The sequence below is a fragment of the Heterodontus francisci genome, chromosome 2 (assembly GCF_036365525.1).
Source record: "Heterodontus francisci isolate sHetFra1 chromosome 2, sHetFra1.hap1, whole genome shotgun sequence".
NCBI lineage: Eukaryota > Metazoa > Chordata > Chondrichthyes > Heterodontiformes > Heterodontidae > Heterodontus > Heterodontus francisci.
In genome coordinates, this window is record NC_090372.1 from 55440049 (window position 1) to 55464447 (window position 24399).

Here is a 24399-nt window from a genome sequence, read left to right on the forward strand (position 1 = left end):
ACTCTGGTAATGGATAAGAAACTGGTTGAACAGTGGAAAATAATGGATACTCATTTGAGGAACTAAATTGAAGAGTTGAAAGTGAATGAGATTCCCAAGGCCTCAATTTTGGCCTACTACTGTCTCTTATTTACTTAACTGACCTGGACTCAAACTCAATGAAAAGTGGTAAAATTGCTGAGGAATCCAAAATAGAAAGGGCAGTGGAACTGGAGGATTCAATTCAGATATTAAAAATTGATAGGTGAGAAAAGTAGATGAGAAAAGCAATGGCAGATGAAATCAAATGCAAATAAGTACTGTACATTGTAAGGAAAAATAAGATACTTATGTACTCCATGAGCAGTTTTGAAATAACTAAGGATGAAGTGAGATGATACCTACAAGTCTTAATAGACTTAACATCATACATGCCCAACCAATCGATAAAGCCAACAGGATGTTGAACTACATAGCCAAAACAGTTGAAAGTAAGTCAGAGGAGGATATGATCAAACTGTGCAGTACTTTGGTCAGACCACACCTTGAATTCCCAGTAGCTCAAATCCCACCCAGTCACTACTAACAGGTTCCTTATCCTTCTGCCTTCTCACTACCCTTTTCTCTTCCAACTAAACCCCAATTTTCTTCACTAATTCTACATCTTCTTCGTTTGAATGACAACTCAACAGGTTTATCCTTCCCTTCCCTTTCTTCATTATCACTCACTTCACTACATTCATTTCCTTCTGGAAATCCTTACTGCTGGAAATCTGAAATCAAAACAGAAAAGACTGGAAAAGCCCAGGAGGCCTGGCAGTATCTGGGGATTGAGCACTCTTAACGTCTTCAATTTAAAATTCTCACCCTCATATTCAAATTCCTTCATAGCGTCGCCCCTACCTATCTCTGTAATCTCCTCCATCCCCAGCTCTCTGAGAATGCCAACTCTGGCCTCTTGTACTTCCCAGATTCCCTTCCCCAACACCATTTACTACACTGTGCCTTTAACCATTTAGGCCCTAAACTCTGAAATTCCCTTCTTACACCTCTGGGCATCTCCACTTTCCTCTCGACTTTTAAGATCCTCCTTAAACCCAGATCTTTTACTAACCTCCCAATATCTCCTTTGGTGTCGAATTTTATGATTATGCTTCTGAGCGATGTCTTGGGATTTTGTTTCTGTGTTAAAGGTGCTATATAAATACAAATCATTGTTGTTGAAAATCATATTTGAAATTCCTCAAGTTTAATTTCGCACAGAATATCTCGTTCTGGTGTTGCAGTAGGTAAGATATTGGTGTTTAATCTTTGGGGCCTGGGCTGAATTTAAATTTGTTACTCAGAGAGTCTTAAAGATGATGGGAAACTAATGCAATGGGGGAGATGATGTGCGGTTGGGGCTGAGGCATATTGCTGGAACAGAATAGAGGGAAGTTCGCTCCGCTCTGCTATACTTGTCACATGTGCACTTGATCGGAAAGCGTTTCATTTCCTCAGGAATAATATCCATCCCATCGATGAAAAAAAAATCCTTTATTTATGCATTAGTAAGAATATGTCTTTTATCAAATGGAATTATGCTCTCGCATTAACTCCGCTTATGTCCTAACGTTTTCTGATGCTCATGAAATCTTGCCTCTACCGTTCCAGTAGTCTGGGGAACCGGAGAATGAACGAGCAGAAAAAAGGCAAATGATAATCACTGCCATCCCTTCCCCAAGTGACAGAAACAACTATGCTGCTATCTTGGATCTGTCAGGTATAAAACTCAGTGTAGCGAACCGAGAACGTTGAGTTCATCGTTCCCACCCTTGTCCTCCCGTGCGCTGTTTGTGAGGAAACAATGGTCGCCCGGCTCGCTGTTTTGTTATTATTTTCCAGCTCCAGGTGGCAATGAGGTCTGGATTCTAGACCGCGGGCGGCATTGTGGCGCCGATTCCGCCTTCCACAGCTGTGATGATCTGAATCGGGTGTTTCCCAGTGAACCGAACTGTCCGGTCAAACGGCTGCCGCTCCTGCTCCTGTGCCCTGTGTGGGATGTGTATCAGTCAGTTTGCTGGCGTGGCTGATCCGCAACCGGCTTCCATCTGCCTGTATCCCGGAGCCCTTGCCTCACGATGCGGATTGAAATGGTCTGTCTCTTTTTAAGACGATTTTAAAAGCTTCCCCTTCCTCTCTCCCTCCCTTTTCCCCGCCTCCCTTACCTGCTTCCCTTTTCATTCCTACCCGTACCAATCCTCGAACCAATCCCCCCTTCCTTTCTCTCATTCCCGAAGATACGAGAGGTCGCCCCCGATCCCACACAGCCACCCTCCCATCCCCATCCCCGCGCTATGAGCGAGCGGCAGCGCCTCCCGCAGCAGGACGAGCACAGGGAGAAAGAAAGCAGCATCAGCGGGGCCCCGGCGGCCACCGCCGCCCCCAACCCGGAGGGGGGCGCTCTCGGCGGAGTTTCGCTACCGGCTGCTCAGAAAAGGCAGAAAGAGGAAGGAGAAGCGGCCGAAAAAGAGAGGTTGATCTCGGCGAAACCCGAGGAGAGGAAATGTCCGGGAAAGCAAGAGAGCCGGGCTCCCGAACACGAAAGCTACCAGAGTGGGGCGGTCTCCTGCGCCAATGACGCCGAGTCGGTGTGCAGCAGCAACAGCAGCTTTCGCAACGGGGGCATCACTCCCACCTGCAGAATATGCTTCCAAGGGTCGGAACAGGTAAGAATAGAAGAGAAAAAAGTGCGGAAATCATCTGTGCAGTTTTAAAACAAAAACACACTTAAAGCGTCCAAGAGGATATGTCTATTTTCCTCTTATATCGTAAAATAAACATGTGTAACTATTTGAAGGTTGGAGTTTAAATATTTTAGTGAGTTTAACACTCACCGAATACACGTTACACTGTAGATGGGAATAAAAGCAAAATACTGCAAACGCTGGAAATCTGAAATAAAAACAAGAAATGCTGGGAATACTCAGTAGGACCCTTCTTCGGAACTGGTCACTGACCTGAAACGTTAACTCTGCTTCTCTTTCCACAGATGCTGCCAGACCTGATGAGCATTTCCAGCATTTCTTGTTTTTATTACACTATAGTTGGGAGTATGAGTGGAGATAGCTTGACGGATAGTGCCTTTAGTTTCAGTACGCTGGTCAGCGCAACATTTATATTTTCTCCTGCTTCACTGACGCTCATCCGTGAAACTGCCTTCTGCGCAAGCAAAAGTGATCGTTGACTTGATACCTGCATTTCTCTTTACTTAGTGAAAGGATGGAAATCGGTACACTAAGCAAATAAGGTCTATCCATGAGAAAAAATACACTTATTGTGAGGACATTAATGTCATTTTCAAAATTCCACTCCTTTCTTATTTCATAGAGTCATAGTGTGTGCAGCAAAGAAACAGGCCCTTCGGCCCACCGCGTCCATGCCGACCATAATGCCTATCTATACTAATCCCACCTGCCTGCATTAATTCCATATCCCTCTATGCCTTGCTCATTCATCTTAAATGTTGCTACTGTTCCTGCCTCCACCACCTCCTCAGGCAGCTCATTCCAGATACTCACTATTCTTTGTTGGAAAAATTTACCCCTTTGATCCCCTTTAAACCTATTCCCTCTCACCTTAAATCTATGCCCTCTAGTTTTAGTCACCCCTACTATGGGAAACAGACTCTGGCTATCTACCCTATCTATGCCTCTCATAATTTAATATACCTCTAACATGTCCCCTCTTCAGCCTCCTTCGCTCCAGGGAAAACAGACCCAGCCTATCCAATCTCTCTTTACAACTCAAGCCCTCCAAACCAGGCAACATCCTTGTGAATCTTTTCTGCACCCTCTCTAGCTTGTAGTGCGGTGACCAGAACTGCACACAGTACTCCAAATGCGGCCTAACCAACGTTATGTACAACTGTAACATGACGTCCCAACTCTTGTACTGAATGCCTCAGCCGATGAAGGCAAGCAAGCATGTTTCAAGTGAGTGATAACCAAAATATTACACTGGTATTAGGTTTATTTAGAAAACATGCACATTTTTCCAATATAATATAAAATAAAAACAAGAAATGCTGGAACCACTCAGCAGGTCTGGCAGCATCTGTGGAAAGAAAAGCAGAGATAACGTTTCGGGCCAGTGACCCTTCTTCGGAACCGAAGAAGGGTCATTGACCCGAAACGTTAACTCTGCTTCTCTTTCCACAGATGCTGCTAGACCTGCTGAGTGGTTCCAGCAATTCTTGTTTTTATTTCAGATTTCCAGCATCCGCAGTATTTTGCTTTTTCATTATTCCAATAATGGGTCATGACAATTGATAACCAATGGGAAAGCAGATCCTTAAGTTGCATCATCCTCAGGATTTTACAATTTACCATGAAAATTCAAAATAATGGAATATTTTCAGTTTTGTGTTCATTTTGTACTTATTAAATTCCACAGAGCACTTGTAGCATTTTGCCAGTGACATGGTGGATTTTTAGGATAATTCAATTCCTGAGAGTGACTGAATACTTCACTTGCACTTTGGGAGACAATAATTTGAATCTTTTATGCTTTGAATAAACCCAATAATTATTTACAGTCAGTATGACACCCTGTAATGATTATGCACAAGGCTTGTTAATAATCAATGAAATAACAATGAGATAAAAATTCATAATTGTTACAGATGAGCACACAATGCAGTTTCAGGTGTGGCACCTTGGAACATTAACAATGTATTCCGGGTTTTTCTGTAAGGTAGTAACTGTTTCTGTAAAGAATAGCAAATATATATGTTCCCAGACAGAACTTATCTCAGAGCTCATATTTACCTATCTGCTTAAGCTTTGTTTTTATGGCTCAGTTTTATGAAACATAACAGGGAGGGTATGTTGTAATAGTATTAAGAATGGCAATGTTCAGGCTCGGGCAAAACTAAGAGCAGAAAGCTCCATATTACTGAATATTAAGGAAAGATAGAACAGGGAACAAGGCAGGCAGGGTAGCAGTGTTAATCAAAAAAAAATCCATCACAGCACCAGAACATGAGTTGATGCAAAGCTGAATCTATCTGTTTAGAGTCAGGGAATAAGAATGGAGCTTCTATTTTATTCAGAGCATATTGTAGATCATAGTTGATAGAGGAAAAGATATATAGGCATATTTGAAAAATACAGGAGCAGCGAGAATTTTAGTTAACTAGCGGTAGGATGAGGTAAGAGTTACATAAGTGACAAAAGAACAAAGAACAGTACAGCACAGGAACAGGCCATTCGGCCCTCCAAGCCTGCGCCGATCATGATGCCTGCCGAAACTAACACCTTCTGCACTTCCGGGGCCCATATCCCTCTATTCCCTTCCTATTCACATATTTGTCAAGATGTCTCTTAAACGTCGCTATCGTATCTGCTTCCACCACCTCCCCTGGCAGCAAGTTCCAGGCACTCACCACCCTCTGTGTAAAAAAACTTGCCTCGCACATCCCCTCTAAACTTTGCCCCTCGCACCTTAAACCTATGTCCCCTAGTAACTGACTCTTCCACCCTGGGAAAAAGCTTCTGACTATCCACTCTGTCCATGCCGCTCATAACTTTGTAAACCTCTATCATGTCGCCCCTCCACCTTCGTCGTTCCAGTGAAAACAATCCGAGTTTTTCCAACCTCTCCTCATAGCTAATGCCCTCCAGACCAGGCAACATCCTGGTAAACCTCCTTTGTACCCTCTCCAAAGCCTCCACGTCCTTCTGGTAGTGTGGCGACCAGAATTGCACGCAATATTCTAAGTGTGGCCTAACTAAGGTTCTGTACAGCTGCAACATGTCTTGCCAATTTTTATACTCTATGCCCCGACCGATGAAGGCAAGCATGCCGTATGCCTTCTTGACTACCTTATTCACCTGCGTTGCCACTTTCAGTGACCTGTGGACCTGTACGCCCAGATCTCTCTGCCTGTCAATGTTTCTACTTTTTAGGTCAGCATGTTTTAAACCAACAAGGACAGTGGCAATTCTGAAATAAAAGCAGAAAGTGCTGGAAATACTCAGCAGGTTAGGCAGCATCTGTGGAGAGAGAAGCAGAGCTAACATTTCAGGTCTGTGACCTTTCATCAGAACACAGATGCTGCCAGACATGCTGCATATTTCCAGCTCTTTCTGTTTTTATTTCAAATTTACACTTTGGAAGGAGTAATGTGACTCGGAAGTATTCAATGAATGGCCTGACACTGGGACCTTCCGAGGAACAAAGGGACCTTGGCGTGTTTGTCCATAGATCTCTGAAGGCAGAAAGGCAGGTTAATAGGGTGGTGAAAAAGGCATATGGGATACTTGCCTTTATCAATCAAGGCATAGATTACAAAAGCAGGGAGGTCATGTTGGAGTTGTATAGAACTTTGGTAAGGCCACAGCTGGAGTACTGTGTGCAATTCTGGTCACCACATTATAGGAAAAATGTGATTGCACTGGAGGGGGTGCAGAGGCGATTCACCAGGATGTTGCCTGGGATGGAACATTTAAGCCATGAAGAGAGGTTGGATAGGTTTGGGTTGTTTTCGCTGGAGCAGAGAAGACTGAGGGGTGACGTGATCGAGGTGTACAAGATTATGAGGGGCATGGACAGAGTGGATAGGGAGCAGCTGTTCCCCTTAGTTGAAGGGTCAGTTACGAGGGGACATACGTTTAAGGTGAGGGGCAGGAGGTTTAAGGGGGACTTGAGGAAGAACCTTTTTACGCAGAGGGTGGTGACGGTGTGGAATGCAGTTCCTAGGAGGGTGGTAGAGGCGGGTTGCCTCACATTCTTTAAAAAGTACCTGGATGAGCACTTGGCACGTCATAACATTCAAGGCTATGGGCCAAGTGCTGGCAAATGGGATTAGGTAGACAGGTCAGGTGTCTTTAATGCATCGGTGCAGACTCAATGGGCCGAAGGGCTGAATTCTGTGATTCCAGCATCTGCAGTATTTTGCTTTAATTTAGTGGCAATTCTGGATCAAGTTCTAAGTAATAACATGGGATAAGTAGGTAGTATGTGGGTAGCAGGATATCTAGGAGACAGCTATCGTAACATTTTTCAATATAAACATTGAGAGGGAATAGTCAAACTGGGAAAAACATGATTTCAGTGAATTGAAAAGGAAACCGAGACAAACTGGAATGAAAAGGTGTGCATAAACAATTGGAAATGTTCAAACAGGAGACAATTAGGGTACATTGCCACAAGAAGTAAAGGTGCATAATCTGGAATTCCTTGGATGAGTAGAGAAACTTAAAATTAAAATTAAACTTTAAAAAGAGGCATAAGACAAATATAGAGTGAATAATACTAAAGAAAGTTAAGTCAAAGAAGAAAATGTAGAGGGGAAATAAACAAGAATAGAATGACTGAGAACATATGACAAATACTAGTGGACAATATAAAGAGTAAAAGATTTTAGAAATACTATAAAAGATAAAAGAATAGTTCAAGAAAGAGTAGGGACATTTAGGGACAATTAGGGAAATCTCCCTGTAGAGGATAGAAGAACGGTGAACATAATAAATTAATATTCAGTTTTCACTGTGTGATAGTGGGAATGAAAGACTTCATGAAGAGGTGGTGTAGTAATTAGATAAAATAGCGATAGATAAGAAAGTAATACTGAAAAAAGTGGAATTCAAAGTGAGAAGGCACTGGGCCCTCATTGCAAACATCTGAGAATGTTGAATGAAGTCAGAGAGGAAATAATAAAGACTCAGATAACTGTAGACCAGTCAGCCTACCTTTGGTAGTGGGTAAGCTTCCAGAGGCCATTATGTGGAATAATGTTAATACCTAGAAATACATGAGTGAATTAAAGCCAGCATGGATTTGTCTGACAAACTTAAGAATTCTTTGACAAAATAATGGAATCCATTGATAAAGAAATGTGTTTTGGTAAGGTGCTACACAGGGGGCACATAGTATTAATAGAAGTATATAGTTAGGGGGATAGATACAGTTCTCTGCAGCTGAGAGCATGAGTTTTGAAGGCTGTATTGCTTACCTGGTGCCAAGGTCCAGGAAATGTCCTCAGGGCTGCAGCAGAACTTGGAATTGCTGGGGAAGGAGCCAGTCATTGTGGTCCATGTGAGTACCAATTACATAGGTGGGATTAAGAAAGAGGTTCTGCTAGGGGCTAAATTAAAAAGCAGAACCACAGTGGTAAAAATCTCTGGATTACTACCTGAGCCATGAGCAAATTGGCATAGGGTAAATAAGTTCAGAGAGTTGAACGCATGACTTAAAGGTTGGTGTGGAAAAAATGGAATTTGATTCATGGGGCACTGGCATCAGTACTGGGGAAAGAGGGAGCTGTGCCGTTGGGATGACCTTTACCTGAACAACGCTGGGACCGGTGTCTTGGTGAATCATATAACTAGGGGTGTAGAGAGGGCTTTAAACTAAATAGTAAGGGGGAGGGCTCAGCTGAGGAGAAATTTAGAAAGTTAACAAGAAAGGGCAAGGCAATAGTTCAGGGTAGTGATACGGGTAATGATAACCAGAGTATGAAAGGAAGGGACAGAGTATACAAACATAAGAGTGCACCAGCAAATAAGGTCAGAGGAGGGAAAAATGTTAAAAAGATGGAATTAAAGGCTCTTTATCTGAATGCATGCACCATTGGTAAGAAGATGGCTGAATTCATAGCACAAATAGAAATAAATGGGCATGATATGATAGCCATTACAAAGATGTGATTGCAAGGTGACCAAGACTAAAAACTAAATATTCAAGGATATTTGACACTTCAGAAGAATAGGAAGAAAGGAAAAGGAGGTGGGGTAGTTCTGTTAATAAAGGATGCGATCAGTAAGTTGTGTCCAAATAATCTGTTTTTGTGATGTTGAGGGATAAATACTGGCCAGGACAACAGGGAAAAGGCTCAGAAGATTAAGATGAAGAATCAGTTTGGGTGGAGATAAGAAATAGCAACTGGTGGGAATAGTTATAACAGTAGCTCGACTGTAGTACAGACTATAAATCAAGACATAATGGAGGTCTGTAGGAAAGGTACTGCAATAATCCTGGGCAATTTTAATTTTCATGTAGTTTGGACATATCAAATTGGCAAAGGTAGCCCAGAGGATGACTTCTTAGAGTGTATTAGGAACAGTTTCTTAGAACAATACATTCTGGAACTAACCTGGAAGCAGGCTATTTTAGATCTGGTAATGTGTAATGAGACAGTTTTAATATAAGACCTTATAGAAAAGGATCCTCTAGGCAAGAGTGATCATAACATGATATTTTTTCTTATTCAGTCTGAGGGTGAGAAATTTGGGTCTGAAACTAGCTTCTTAAACTTAAATAAAGGCAATTACAAGTGTATGAAGACAGATTTGGCTAAAGTGGACTGGGAAAATAAGTTATAAGTTAAGACAGTAGAGAAGCAGTGGCAGACATTTAAGGAGCTATTTCATAACAAAGAACAGTACAGCACAGGAACAGGCCATTCGGCCCTCCAAGCCTGCGCCGATCTTGATGCCTGCCTAAACTAACACCTTCTGCACTTCCGGGGCCCATATCCCTCTATTCCCTTCCTATTCATATGTTTGTTAAGATGTCTCTTAAACGTCGCTATCGTATCTGCTTCCACCACCTCCCCTGGCAGCAAGTTCCAGGCACTCACCACCCTCTGTGTAAAAAACTTGCCTCGCACATCCCCTCTAAACTTTGCCCCTCGCACCTTAAACCTATGTCCCCTAGTAACTGACTCTTCCACCCTGGGAAAAACTCTCAACAAAGATATATTCCATTGAGAAAGAAAGACTCTATGTGAAAATAGAGCGACATGTTTAGGTAGAGGATCTGGATCGGCGCAGGCTTGGAGGGCCGAAGGGCCTGTTCCTGTGCTGTAATTTTCTTTGTTCTTTGTTCTTTGATACATCATCCACGGCTAACTAGGAAAGTTAAGGATGGTTTCAAATTGAAAGAAAAGGCATACAGTGCTGAAAAGATTTGTGGTAGACAAGAAGATTGGGAAAATATTAGAAACCAGCAGACGATGACTAAAAAATGTAAAGGGGTAGAAATTAGAGTATGAGAGTAAACTAGTAAGAAATATAAAGAAACAGACAATGAAAGCTTCGACACATATATAAAAAGGAAGAGAGTAGCCAAAGTAAACATTGGTCCGTTAGAGGATGAAAGTGGGGAATTAATCATGGGAAACAAGGAAATGATAGAGACTTTAAACAAGTATTTTGTATCTGCCTTCACAGTAGAAGATGCAAAAAGCATCCCAAGACTAATGGAAAATCAAGAGGCAAAAGGGAGCGAGGAACTTAAAACAATCACGACCACTAGAGAAAAAGTACTAGGAAAACTAATGGATCTAAAGGCTGACAGGTCCCCCTGGACCTGATGGCTTGCATCCTAGGGTCTTAAAAGAAGTGTCTGCAGAGGTAGTGGATGCATTGATTGTAATCTTCCAAAATTCCCTAAATTCTGGAAAAGTCCCACCGGATTGGAAAACTGCAAATATAACACCTCTATTCAAGAAGTCAGGGAGGTGGGGCACAGCAAGCAGGAAGCTATGGGCCAGTTAACCTAACATCTGTCATGGGAAAATGCTAGAATCCATTATTAAGGAAGTAGTAACAAGACATTTAGAAAATCATAATGCAGCCAGGCAGAGTCAACGTGGTTTTATGAAGGGAAAATCATGTTTGTTAGATTTATTAGAGTTCTTTGAGGATGTAACGAGCAGGGCGGATGAAGAGGAACCAGTATATGTGGTATATTTGAATTTCCAAAAGGCATTCGATAACGTGACACATAAAAGGTTACTACACAAGATGGGCAGGATTTTCCAGACCCCCTGATGTCAGGTTTTGTGGCGGGGTGGGGCTGGAAAATGCCTTCGGGAGAGGGCCGCCATGCACCCCGATGCTGGGAGGGCTCGGCCCGATATTGCCGGTGGCGGCGAGGCCTCGTGGTGCCCCCCCCCACCTGCCGCTCGGTGACGGGACACACATTTCATATTCAAATGAATGCAAATTAATGCATTACTTTATACTTAAGTCCCAGCCTGAGTTCCCAGACAATGATCTTCGGGCCGGTGGCCGGAACTCCCACGCCTTCGGATCCCCGTCTGGGGAAATGAGGCAGAACACTTATGGGGAGGCAGGAGGAGGTAAGTTTCTCAGTGCGGGAGAGGGGGAAGCGGGGTCAAAGTAACATCATTAGTGTAGTGGACGGTGGGAAGGGTTTGAGGTTAAAGTTTATGCACTTTGGGGGGTGGTCAGGTGACAAGTTAAGTGTTTTGGGGGAGGAGAGGGCAAGTAATTTAGTTGTTATTGGGGGAGTGGGAGAGGGGTAGAAGAAATTTCTTTATTTTTATGTCCTTGTGCTTTAAATATTTAAATTTAATGGTAGGTCTTACAGCCCTTTAAAAATGGTGTCAGTGCCTACGCACAGGCAGCTGACGTCATTGCTGGGGACGGACAGTCCACCCCCTCCACGTGATATTTAAATGAGCCGCCGCGCTTAGGATTGCGGCGGCTCCGTGATGTGCGGCGCGCGCGGGCAGACTGCCATTGTTTTCGCTCGCCACTTGCTTATACAATTCAGCCCGATAAGAGTTCATGGTGTTGGGGGTAATACATTAGCATGGATAGAAGTTTGGCTAACTAACAGGAAACAGACAGTCAGAATAAATGGGCATTTTCAGGTTGGCAAACTGTAACTAGTGGAGTGCCAGAGGAATCAGTGCTGAGGCCTCAACTATTTACTATCTATGTTAATGACTTGGATGAAGGAACCGACTGTACAATAGCCTAAGTTGCAGATTATACAAAGATAGGTAGGAAAGCAAGTTGTGAGGAAGACACAAAGTGTCTGCAAAGAGATATAGATAGGTTAAGTGAGTGGGCAAACATTTGGCAGATGGAGTATAATGTGGGAAAATGTGAGGTTATCCTCTTTGGTGGGAAGAATAGAAAAGCAGAATATTATACAGGTTGGCGCAACATCGAGGGCCGAAGGGCCTGTACTGCGCTGTAATGTTCTAATTCTAATTCTATTTACATGGAGAGAGACTGCAGAATGCTGCGGTACAGAGGGATCTGGATGTCCTTGTACATGAATCACAAAAAGTTAGCATGCCGGTACTGCAAGCAACTGGGAAGGCATATGGAACATTGGCATTTATTGCAAGGGGAATGGAGTATAAAAGTGGGGACGTCTTGCTACAACTCTAAAGGGCATTGGTGAGACTACATCTAGAATGCTGAGTACAGTTTTTGTCTCCTTACTTAAGGAGGGATTTACTTGCATTGGAAGCATTTCACAGAAGATTCACTAGGTTGCTTCCTGGGATGAAGGGGTTGTCTTATGAGGAAAGGTTAAGCAGGTTGGGCCTATATTCATTGGAGTTGAGAAGAATGAGAGGTGATCTTATTGAAACATTTTGATTTTGAGGAGGCTTGACAGGTTAGATGCTGAGATGTTTCCGCTCGTGGGGGAATCTAGAATTAGGGGGTACAGTTTCAAAATAAGGGATCTCCCTTTTAAGTTGGAGATGAGGAGGAATTTCTTCTCTCAGAGGATCGTTAATCTTCAGAATTCATTTCCCCAGAGAACAGTGGCTGTGGCATTGAACATATTCAAGGCTCAGTTAAACAGATTTTTGATTTACAAGGAGTAAAGGGTTATGGGGATCCAGCAAGGAAGTGGAGTTTCGGCCACAATCAGACCAGCCATGATCTTATTGAACAGCAGAGCAGGCTAAACGGACCAAATGGCCTACTCTTGCTCCTATTTCTTATGATCTTATGATTTTATTGGAGGTTGGTTGAAAGACAGAAAACTGCAAGTAGTGGTTAATGGATGTTTTTCAGACTGGGGGGATTTAACTAGTGATGCCCTACTGGGGCCAATGTTATGAGCATTGCTTCTCTCTATCCCTTTCTCTTATATGTATATATGCATATATGCATTGTGATGAAGACTCAATCTGCCACAAATGAGGCATATTAATTTCATCATATAAACATTAATTTTAAACTGCTGCTGGACTGAAGAGATGAATTGTTTAAAGAGATCAGAAGTGGCTGGAAAAATTTGCATTCTAAGAGACAGTTGCCTAGGAAAAGAACTGCTCCCTGATCCAATTAACCCAAATAGATTAGGTGGAACGAGGCAGCATTCTATCTCCGCCCCCTCAACCCCTCCTCCACCCCCCCCCCCCCCCGCCCCCCACTGCGGGTGTCTGCAAAAATGAAAGGAATCCACAAAAATGCAGGAGAGTTTGTTTTTAAAAAAAAGTCTCATGACTAATCTGCCGGCCCAGGGTTTTTGAATTGTGCTCACAGGACAGGTTGAGGACAGAGACTGCTTTGAAGACAACAGGGAAGGAAGGTCTCTCTCCCTGGCTCTCTCTCTCTCTCTCTCTTACGAATTTCCAAATCCACTGAAGTCACTTAAACCTCAAGAGAGAAGAGTGCTACATTGGAACAAGTTTGAAAGCATGCACTGGGCCCCAACGAAACAGCAAGATTTAACTGCAATCTAAGACTGCAATCATTGAACTCAAATGAAGCCAGCTATTGCTCCAAACTTTTCTCTTTTATTATTTCTTCTTTTCTGTCTCTATCTGCATGTATGTTTATCGCGTATGCATGGTCGCGCCGCATACTCGTAGTAGTTTTAACCGAGTTAGAGTTTTACGGTTAATAAACTTGCATCTTTCTTGTTTAAATCTAAGAAAACTGTCTGGTTGATTTCTTTGCCTTACATTTGGAGGGCAGTGAGCAAGGATTTACTGAAGGGGAGCTAAAAACATGGTGTTCTAATATTTAAACCATGTTATGGTCAAACCAGGCAAAGGCTGAGAGGGAACCCCAAGACCCCTTTCTCACCTGATCGTAACAGAAATTTGGGGGCTAGTGTCTGAGATTCGACCCACAGACAAATGAGAAATTTTAAGTGGGAAGTCAAATTGATCCCAATCAAAAAGAGAAAAGATTTCAATACAGGGTTTCTTGTGGTTGTGTGTGCTAGAATACTAACATGTCTGTGACTGAAGCGAGTAGCTCCCCAAGCCAGTGTGAAGTAACTTGGGATAAGTTAAAAGCACTGTCTATGGAGTAGTTGAGAAAAATGGCTGAGCAGTGTAGGATCGCTGTCCGTGCCAAGGCTAGAAAGTCTGAACTCCTAAGACTAGTGGTCAACCATTTTTCCCTCGAATCTGAAGAAGCTGAAACAGGGTTAGAAATAGACTCCGACAGTAAAGATACAATTGGAACAGAGGAAACTTGAATTTCAAGAAAGAGAAGGAGAGAGACAGGAGAAAGAAAAAGAGAGACAGGAGAGAGAGAGAGAAAGAGCTTTCCAGAAGAAATGCGAAGAGAGAGAGCTGAGGTGGCTTGAGTTAACTAGGGGGCGACAGACCCCAGTGAAAGCATGGCGGCACAGTGGCGCAGTGGTTAGCACCGCAGTCTCACAGCTCCGGGGACACGGGTTCAATTCTGGGTACTGCCTGTGTGGAGTTTGCAAGTTCTCCCTGTGACCGCGTGGGTTTTCGCCGGGTGCTCCAGTTTCCTCCCACAGCCAAAGACTTGCAGGTGATAGGTAAATTGGCCATTGTAAATTGCCCCTAGTATAGGTAGGTGGTAGGCAATATGGGATTACTGCAGGGTTAGTATAAATGGGTGGTTGTTGGTCGGCACAGACTCGGTGGGCCGAAGGGCCTGTTTCAGTGCTGTATCTCTAAATAAATAAAAAAATAAAATAAATTGAGGATCGTAATTCAGGGCTGGGTACAGAATTGTTAAAATTTTCCCAATTGATTCCAAAATTCAATGAGGGAGACGTGGAAGTATTTTTTGTATCTTTTGAAAAACTTGCAAGGCAGTTAAAGGGGCCAGCTGAGGCTTGGACTCTCCTGCTACAAAGCAAGCTAACAGGAAAAGCCCATCAGGTTTATTCCCTGTTGCCAGATGGGAGTTCATCCAATTACGAACTGACAAAAAATGCTATCCTCGGGGCATATGAGTTAGTACTGAAAGCCTATCGCTAGAAGTTTAGAACCCTCAAGAAGCAAGCTGATCAGACTTATCTGGAGTTTGAGAGAAATAAGCAGCTGGCTTTTGACCAATGGCTAAGTGCTCTTAAAGTGCAGCCCAGCTATAAAAATCTCAGAGAGGTAATTTTGCTCGAGGAATTTAAAAACTCTCTCCCACTCTCCATAAAGATGCACGTAGAGGAACAAAAAGTTCATAGTGCCTGGCAAGCCGCAGTTCTGGCTGATGAGTTTGCTCTTATCTATAAGTTGGTTGCCCAGGGGAAAACCTTTCCTAGTCACTCCCACAAATCCAAAAAGGATGGGAAGGTGATAGAAGCCCAAGTAGTCCTGGGAGAGAAGGAAAAGCAAGAGACACAGGGGGCCCTCCTCCAGCCAAAAAGGACAGTGCTGTCAGTAGGAGCGAGCTCCGGAGACCTGTGTGCTTCCATTGTAATAAAGCAGGTCAAGAGCTAATTGTTGAAAACTAAAGGGAAAGCCTGTAGGGTTAATCGGGGCACACCTGCTCAGTGAAGGAGAAGGGACTCTGATGGAAAGCACAGCTGAGCAAGCTGTGGCTTTAACTGCAGTAATAGTAAGACCCAGGAAGCCTACTGCTTGCAAGTGCAGGAAAATGTAATAGGATTCCTGAGGGTTATCAGGATTTTATGTCTGAAGGGAGAGTAAACCCATACCCCTTGAGTGGGCCAAGCAAGCCCATAGTAATCCTCAGGGACACAGGGGCCACTAGATCTCTTTTACTGGGAAAAGCGATCTTTCCCCCAGAGCGTGCAGTAAATACCAGAATGGTGGTGAATGGTATTGGAGGGCAGTGTACGCCCGTACCTTTGCATCAGGTGCACTTGGAGTGCGACCTAGTTTTGGGACCGGTGACCATAGGGATTGTCCCTAGTTTGCCTGTGGATGGGGTTGACCTGCTCCTAGGTAATGATCTGGTGGGGGCGAAGGTGGTAGCTTCCTAAGTATTGAAAGAAGACTGCTGGGGGTCAGAGAAACAGGGAAGTGGCAGGAGACAGTCCTCTGCAGTTTCCCTGAATGTGTAGTGAATAGGGCCATGATCAAACCAGCTCCCCCAGAGGAGACTGAATTGGTACTGCAGGCAGATGACCATGAGGTCTGCCTGGCTGAGACTTTCTTTGGAAAGTTAGAAGACCCAGGGAATGAATTAAATGAATCTTCCCTTGCTGAGGCTCAGCGAGCTGACCCAGTACTAAGATCGTTAGCCCAGGCTGCCCAGTCAGAAATTAAAGCAGAGGGAGTCCCTGACTGCTACTATTTAAAAAATGAGGTACTGATGAGCAAATGAAGCTCTCCTCACAGACTTGAGGACAAGGATTGGACAGTGGTTCACCAGTTAGTAGTGCCACAGAGATACTGGAAAGAAATATTAAGAATGGCCCATGAGATTACAGTGGCTGTGCATGTTGGTGTACAGAAAACCAAAACCAGCATAAGACAGCAGTTTGACTGGTCACAACTCCACAAAGATATGGTGGAGTACTGTAGGAGTTGCCACGTGTGCCAGGTTGAGGGGAAACCCCAACCTACAGTGAAATCTGCACCCCTAAGTCCTGTATCGGTTTTGGAGGACCCTCCAGCAGAGGGCTGGTGAACTGTAAGGGACCCCTGCCGAGAACAAAGGGTGACAGGCAGGCAGAAGGTTTGAAAGGAAAGGAGAAAAAGGGACAAAGAGGGCAGGTTAAAGGGAGTCTGGGAGGAATCCCAAATGGAAACCCCTACTGTCTGGTCAGCCAACCCCAAAATATTTGAAAGGTTAGACCCCACAACTTCCTATATAAATGCAGATACTAGTAACACCCCACCAGAGTTGCTAACAGGAACCTGCAGAGACAAAGAAAGTCCTCAACAAGGCAGAGAAACTGTCTCACCTCGTCGAAGTGCCGCAAGGGAGTGCAGTAGAATCTGGATAAATACCTGCAAGCAGGAGTGTCCCAGAGGACAAAGGGAAGATTAGCAAGGAATTCCTCCCCACAGTCTGGAAAAAAGGGGAACCAACCATCCCCTAAGGTGACTCATCAAAGCACTGAGAGTTTAGAGTGGATCCACCCACTGCTGAGCAGAACTCCAACCTAGGGCTAATTAAATCTAACCCTCTCCCTGCAGACCTCAACAGGAACAAAGACACCCTAGGCAGTCATGGAAATGTGCAAACTGAAAAACTTCCCCCAAAATCACATGTTTATTGGGATGCCAAAAAGGGCATTTTTAAACAGCCCTGCTACAGAGGAAAGACAGGCTCTAACAATTTTTAGGATTTCTGAACGAATGAGCGAGATGCTTGTGTGTTTTCCTGTACCTACCCTTCTCTCTAGTCCCTTTTAATAAAATGCTCTTCTAAAAATCGCATTTCATTCCACTGGGTATGGAGATGTCATGAAGACTCCATCTGCCATGAATGAGGCATATTAATTTAGTCATATAAACATTAATTTTAAAATGTTGCTGGACTGGAGAGATGAATTGTTTAAAGAGGTCAGCAACGGCTGGAAAAAATTACATTCTGAGAGACAGTTGCCTAGGAAAAGAAAATGGAACTGCTCCCTGATCCAATTAACCCAAATGGATTTTGATCACCAGACATTGAAGGTGGAACAAGCCAGCATTTCATCTCTCCGCGCCCCCCCGCTCCCACTCACCCCCCCCCCCACACCCCCCACTGAGAGTGTCTGCAAAGATGAAAGGTATCCACAAAAACGCAGGAGAGTTTGTTAAAAAAACAACTAATCACATGTCACATGACTAACCTGCTGGCCCAGGGTTTTTGAATTGTGCTCACAGGACAGGTTGAGGACAGAGACTGCTTTGAAGACAACAGAGAAGGAAGGTCTCTCTCCCTGGCTCTCTCTCTCTCACACGAATTTCCAGATCCACTGAATTTACTTAAACCTCAAGAGAGAAGACTCCTACTTCGGAACAAGTTTGAAAGCGTGCACAAGGCCCCAACGAAATGACAAGACTTAACTGCAATCAAAGACTCTACATTGAACTCAAAGGACAGTAAATGACCTCCAGCTATTGCTTCAAACATTTCTCCTTTATTCTTGCCCCTTTTCCGTCTCTATCTGCGTGTGTGTTTAACGTGTATGCATGCCAGCATGGCCATGTCACGTATTCATAGCAGTTTTAACTGCATTAGAGTTTTAAGGTTAATAAACTTGCACCTTTCTTGTTTAAATCTAAGAAAACCTGTCTGGTTGATTTTTTTGCCTTACAGTTGAACAAGGATTCACTGAGGGGGGGCTAAAAACATGGTGTTTTAAAATTTAAACCCTGTTACGGTCAAACCAGGCAAGGGCTGAGAGGGAATCCCTAGACCCCTTTCTCACCTGGTCGCAACTGTATGTGTCTGTGTGGGTTTCCTCCGGGTGCTCTGGTTTCCTCCCACATGCCAAAGACTTGCAGGTTGATAGGTAAATTGGCCATTATAAAATTGCCCCTGGTATTGGTAGGTGGTAGGGAAATATAGGGACAGGTGGGGATGTGGTAGGAATATGGGATTAGTGTAGGATTAGTATAAATGGGTGGTTGATGGTCGGCACAGACTCGGTGGGCTGAAGGGCCTGTTTCAGTGCTGTATCTCTAAACTAAACTAAACTAAAATAATATGTGTGCATATAAAATAGGATCTTGACTTGGTCATAGGCAATGTAGTAAAAAAATTGCAAATGACACAAAATAGGGGGCCTGGTTAACTGTGAAGTGGACTAATGTGACTTCAGGAGAATATAGATGATGTAGATTGCCTAGATAGTTGTAAGATTAAATTCAATGCATAGAAATGTAAGGTGATATATTTGAAAAGAAGAATGAGTTGAAATTTATATTAAATGGTAAAACTTATGGAATCCTAGGTTTTATAAATAGTCACAAGAGTATAAAAACTATAAGTTGTTAAACCAGTACAAATCTTTTATATAAAAACAGAAAGCGCTGGAAATACTCAGCAGGTCTGGCAGCATCTGTGGAGAGAAAAACAGAGTTAATGTTTCAGGTCTGTGATCTTTCATCAGAACAAAAAACAAAGAACAGTACAGCACAGGAACAGGCCATTCGGCCCTCCAAAGAACCTCAAATCTTTGAGATCACAGTTAGAATATTCTGAGTTTGGAACCCCTCACTTTAGGAAAGATGTCAATACCATGAAAAGGGTATATAATATGGTGCCAGCAATGAAAGGCATTAGTTATGAGAAAAGTTAAGAGACATGGAGAACATTGATATGGACCCCAAGTGGATTTCAGGCAGGCAGGGGACGGGATGAGCGCAAAATGCATTTCTGGCCTAAGTTTCAGGAACAGGCGAGAAGTGGGCAGAGCGGCTGCTGGCAGGATCCTGCCTTGGAGCTAAGTGATGAGAACAAACTGCAGGAATGATGTGGCACTCTGGGACCCCCATGTCAACACTGGACAGTACAGCCAAGGTGGTAACAGCCTGAGCTTTGATGGCCGCAGCATGAGCTGCGATGGAACCTGTCAGAGTTGTCACAAGAGTCATAGAGTCATTAGAGCACAGAAGGAGGCCATTTGGCTCATTGGGTCCATGCCGGCGCTCCGTCGAGCAATCCAGTCAGTCCCACTCCCATGATCTATTCCTGTAGTCCTGCAAATTTATTTCCCTCAAGTGCCCATCCAATTTCCTATTGCAATCATTGATCTTCTCCATTTCTCCACCCTTGTTGTAAGCAGCGAGTTCCAGGTCGCTGTATAAACATTTTTTTCCTGACAATACCCCTGCATCTCTTGGCCAAAACCTTAAATCTGTGTCCCTTTGTCCTTGTACGATCAACTAATGGGAACAGCTTTTCTTTTGTCTACCTTATCTAAACCTGTTATAATCTTGTACAACTTTATTAAATCTCCCCTCAATCTCCTTTGCTCTAAGGAGAACAACCCCAGCTTCTTCAACCTAATCTTGTAGTTAAAATCCCTCATCCCTGGAACCATTCTGGTAAATCTCCTCTGCACTCTCTCAAAAATCCTCTCATCCTTTCTAAAGTGTGGTGACCAGAACTCTACTTGTGGCCTAACCAGAGCTTTATAAAGGTGCAGCATAACCTCCCTACTTTTGTGCTCAATACCTCTATTTATGAAGCGCAAGATCCTGTATGCTTTGTTAATTATTCTCTCTGCCACCCCAGGTCCCTCTGTTCCTGTACACTCTTTCGAGCTGTACCATTAAGTCTATAACAACTCCCCCATCCCTTTTGAGAAAATGCATCACCACAGTCTTCTCCTTATTAAATTCCATCTTCCACTTGTCAGTCCATTCTGCTAGTCTATCATGAGGCTCCATCATGGTGGGCCTCATTTACCAGTTGCTTTATGGCTGACAGCATGGTGTTCACACCTTTCCCAAAGTAAGTTGGAGCTGGACTCCTCCATGCTCTCATCACTGCGCCACTGTGCTACCCTAGTCCAGGCCCTTGAAATTAACGTCTGAGTTCTGATGAAGGGTCACTGACCTGAAACGTTAACTCTGCTTCTCTCTCCACAGATGCTGCCAGACCTGCTGAGTATTTCCATAATTTCTTGTTTTTATGTCTAAGCTCCTGTGCTGTTCTGTCCTCCTGCCTTAGCTCCTGCATGGTTGTGCTTGGTGATTCACTGGGCTGGTTTTTAAAGCCCCTTCTCTGCTGGGAACGGCAATAAAGATTTTATATTAGCTCATATAAGTTTCCTTTTTATACCATTAATATGCAGGCTAGGTTTACGGCTGGATATGATTGGCATAACAGTATCCCGTCATCTGATAACGGCATAACTAAGGTATTTGAGTGGTGAAGAGTCCCCAAAATATTTTGTTGGATTTCTGCTCTTTGCAGGTTTCCTTGCAATTTTTTTCTTCTTATTCTTAGTGGGACCTCACTATACAGTAACACTGCTGTTAGTCGCACTGCACCAAGATTTTTCAGACTCGTGCATGGAATCTATCTGCCATCTGGAAGAAAAGCGCAAGCCATAGTCACCATCCCACAGAGCATTATCAGTAGGTATGAAGGCCATCACTGCACTGATTTTTACAACTTTGGAGCTTTCATGGAGAATCTATGTGATATCAGCCAAAAAAATGTAAGGACCTGAATTTGCCAGGTAACAGATGGCCTTTTCTGGAGAGCACCTGACTTCAGCAGCAAAGGCATGTAGAACAGAAAGACAGGACCATTCAATTCTACAGGTTTGCTCTCTTCTCTAGAGTCATGAGGTAATTGACTGCACCCCCATGTGGCTCTGAAGGTGCTAATGTGGAACTCATTGAGACACTTAAACAGAAAAGGATTCCACTCGCTGATCATGTGGATTGTTTGTGATACCCAGCAACGGATACTACACGTCAAAGCACAGCATGTAGGAAGCTGCTGTGATGCTTTTATCCTACACCATTAAGCCACATAGCAATTCAGGGAGGAGAAACAAATCAATGGAGTGTCTTCCCCCTGATATCCTCGCTAATTACACAATTCCGTGTGATCCGTAATGAAGCGTTACGAAGAGTATTACAATTGAGCCCATGCTGTGACCAGGCAGGTGATAGAGAGGACTGTATGTCCTATAAAGGTTCTAAATGGCCAGTTCCTGTTCCTGAATATCCTGCTGTGTGCAGCAGAAAGGGTAGCAAAAATAATTGTGGCCTGCTGTGCACTTTACAATTTGGCCTTACTGGCTTATCCAAAATAATTAAAAAGAGAAATTATTTGACACTAATCTCCAACATCTAAGTCTGGTTCTGAAGTGTGACATACGTTCAATGCTTTAGCTCCACCTGAGTTCTTGAGGCCCCCAATTAATTACACTGAACTTGCACAGGTTTTATGTTTTTTTTACATTCCAATGTAGGCAAATGGGATCTGCGGGAAACTTGTGCATAAATTCTCATTGGTGTAATTGGTGTAGGAGGCATGTAAATATTAGTTTGATCTTGGTGTAAATAAGGCCAGGGAAATTTCAGGCCATTATGCGCATAATATATATTTCATTAAGAGGAGATATATTCCTTCACTTTAGTTTCAAATGTCGCTTTTCAGCTTCAGCAGTGATGACTGCAACAATATGCCTTAATCTTATCATCAGAGAAAGATCCCTTACTGCACTAATATATCTTTGTTCATTTCTCACACCAGCCACATTGATGGACTTTGAGCGAACAGATTTGTGCAGTTTTAGAGTCATAGCCATTTACGACATAGAAGGAGGCAATTCGGCCCATTGAGTCCATGCTGGCTCTCCGCAGAGCAATCCAGTCAGTCCCACTGCCCCGCTCAATCTCCGTAGCCCTGCAAGTTTATTTCCTTCAATTGCCCATCAAATTTCCTTTTGAAATCATTGATTGTCTCTGCATTAACCACCCCATGGGCAGCGAGTTCCAGGTCATTACCACTCATTGCATAAAAAATCTTTTTCCTCATATTCCCTCTGCATCTCTTTCCCAAAACCTTAAATCCGTGTCCCCTAGCCCTTGTACCATCAGTTAATGGGAACAGTTTTTCCTTGTCTACCTTATCTAAGCCTGTCATAAGCTTGTACACCTCTGTCAAATCTCCCCTCAATCTCCTTTGCTCCAAGGAGAACAACCCCAGTTTTCCCAACCTAACTTTGTAACTAAAATCCACCCTCTCAAGGACTCTCCCATCTTTCCTAAAGTGTGGTGACCAGAACTGTATGCAACACTCTAGTTGGCATCTAACCAGAACTTTATAAAGGTCCAGCATATCTTCCCTGCTTTTGTATTCTATGTATCAAGTCTAAGATCCCATATGCTTTGCTAACCAATCTCCTAATATGTCCCGATGAGTGTTCTGATGAAAGGTCACAGACCTGAAATATTTACTGGAATTTTACAGTCCCCCCACGAGTGGGCTCATGGTGGGGGGTGGAGGGGGAGCTTAAAATTGAGTGGGAGGTGGCGGGGGGGGGGGGGGGGGTGGCCTTTCCCTTCTGCAATTTTACACGGGGCAGTGAGATTGGCAGTGGCCAATTAACTGTCACTTTAGGGCCGCCTCCCACCACCGCTCCGATTTTACCCTCAGCAGCCGGACTGCAAAGGCCCCAGGCGGCCTTCTTCGGGGCTGGGGGGTATGGGGCCCTACTGATCGGGCACCCTGTGCCCCATGGAAGGCCGCCCCTGAAGCCCCAACCACCCACAATGTTCAATACTCCTGCCTCCTCCTTCCAACCGACGCCCCTTGCCTTGCCGGGGTCCATCCAATTGTACCCGGTGAGGCCCTAAAAACTTACCTGAGTTCCGGGGCCATCCTTCCTGTTGCCTCTGGTGGCTGGATGTAGTCCCAGGAGTGACTACCGCTCCCGGTGGCGCTGCTGGGACTAAGAGCTGCCAGCCCACTGATTGGCCAGCAGCTCCATTAGGCGGGACTTCCTGCTTCAAGGAAGTGGAAGTCACGTCCAAGACCAATTAAGGGTCTGGGGAACAAAAAATCCCAGCCTGGCTCCCTAGGCCCAGCGGAGGCGGACTTGCCCCTGACTTTCCAGCCAGTGAGCAGGGCCTCCCGCCCAATGCAAAATTCCACTGTTAACTCTGTTTCTCTCTCCACAGATGCTGCCAGACCTCCTGAGTATTTACAGCACTTTCTGTTTTTATCTCAATATGTCCTGCCTCCTGTAAAAGGTTGATGCACATGCATCCCCAGGTCCCTCTGTTCCTGCACACTCTTCAGAACTGTGCCCATTAAGTTTATAAAGCCTCACCCTTTCTCTTCTGCCAAAATGCATTACCTCACACTTGTCTGTATTAAATTCCATCTATCACTTGCCTGCCCATTCTGCTAGCCTATCTATGTCCTGCTGCAGTCAATTTGTATCATCCTCACTGTTTGCCACTCCTCCAAGTTTAGTATCATTGCTATTTTGCTAATATATACAATTTGGTCTTGCAATACAAAGTAGAATTTCAAAATTTGCCCGTGGTTCTAGCATTGACCCTTAGGGAACACCATTGAAAACCATCCTCTAGTCTGAAAAATAACCATTTACCTTGACTTGTCTTATTTTACACTGAACCCTAATAGCAGAAAGAAATTTTTTGTGAATCACCAGAGAGATTTACTCTATATTTGAGCTGGATATCTAACTTGGAAATACATGAAGTCAAAACAGTGCCAAAAGTGGAAAGGTGCCATATTTCTATGACTCTATGACTTATGTCTCTTAAATGATAGGCATCAAAAACAAACTACCACAAATGAGTACACAGCTCTGATACCTTGCATACTTTAAATAAGCCATCCTAAAAATTAATATGGAGATATACTAATGTTTTTTAAATATACGCAATGTATAATTTTCCAAGTTTATGCTCCCTTTGTGAAGCTTCACCTATCGGGAATGCATTTTGAGAATCCTAATTCATGCATCCTCTAAAATTAATGGACT

The 24399-nt window shown here is 43.7% G+C and overlaps 1 protein-coding gene across 1 annotated transcript in view; it reads left to right on the top strand.

The window, feature by feature from the left end:
* Positions 1–2315: 2315 nt before the first annotated feature.
* Positions 2316–24399, top strand: part of LOC137380597 (E3 ubiquitin-protein ligase MARCHF11-like) — a 176934-nt gene continuing 154850 nt past the window's right edge. The window contains exon 1 of the mRNA XM_068052664.1: positions 2316–2687. Within this exon, the coding sequence (XP_067908765.1) occupies positions 2316–2687 (372 nt within the window). The remainder of the gene's footprint in view (positions 2688–24399) is intronic.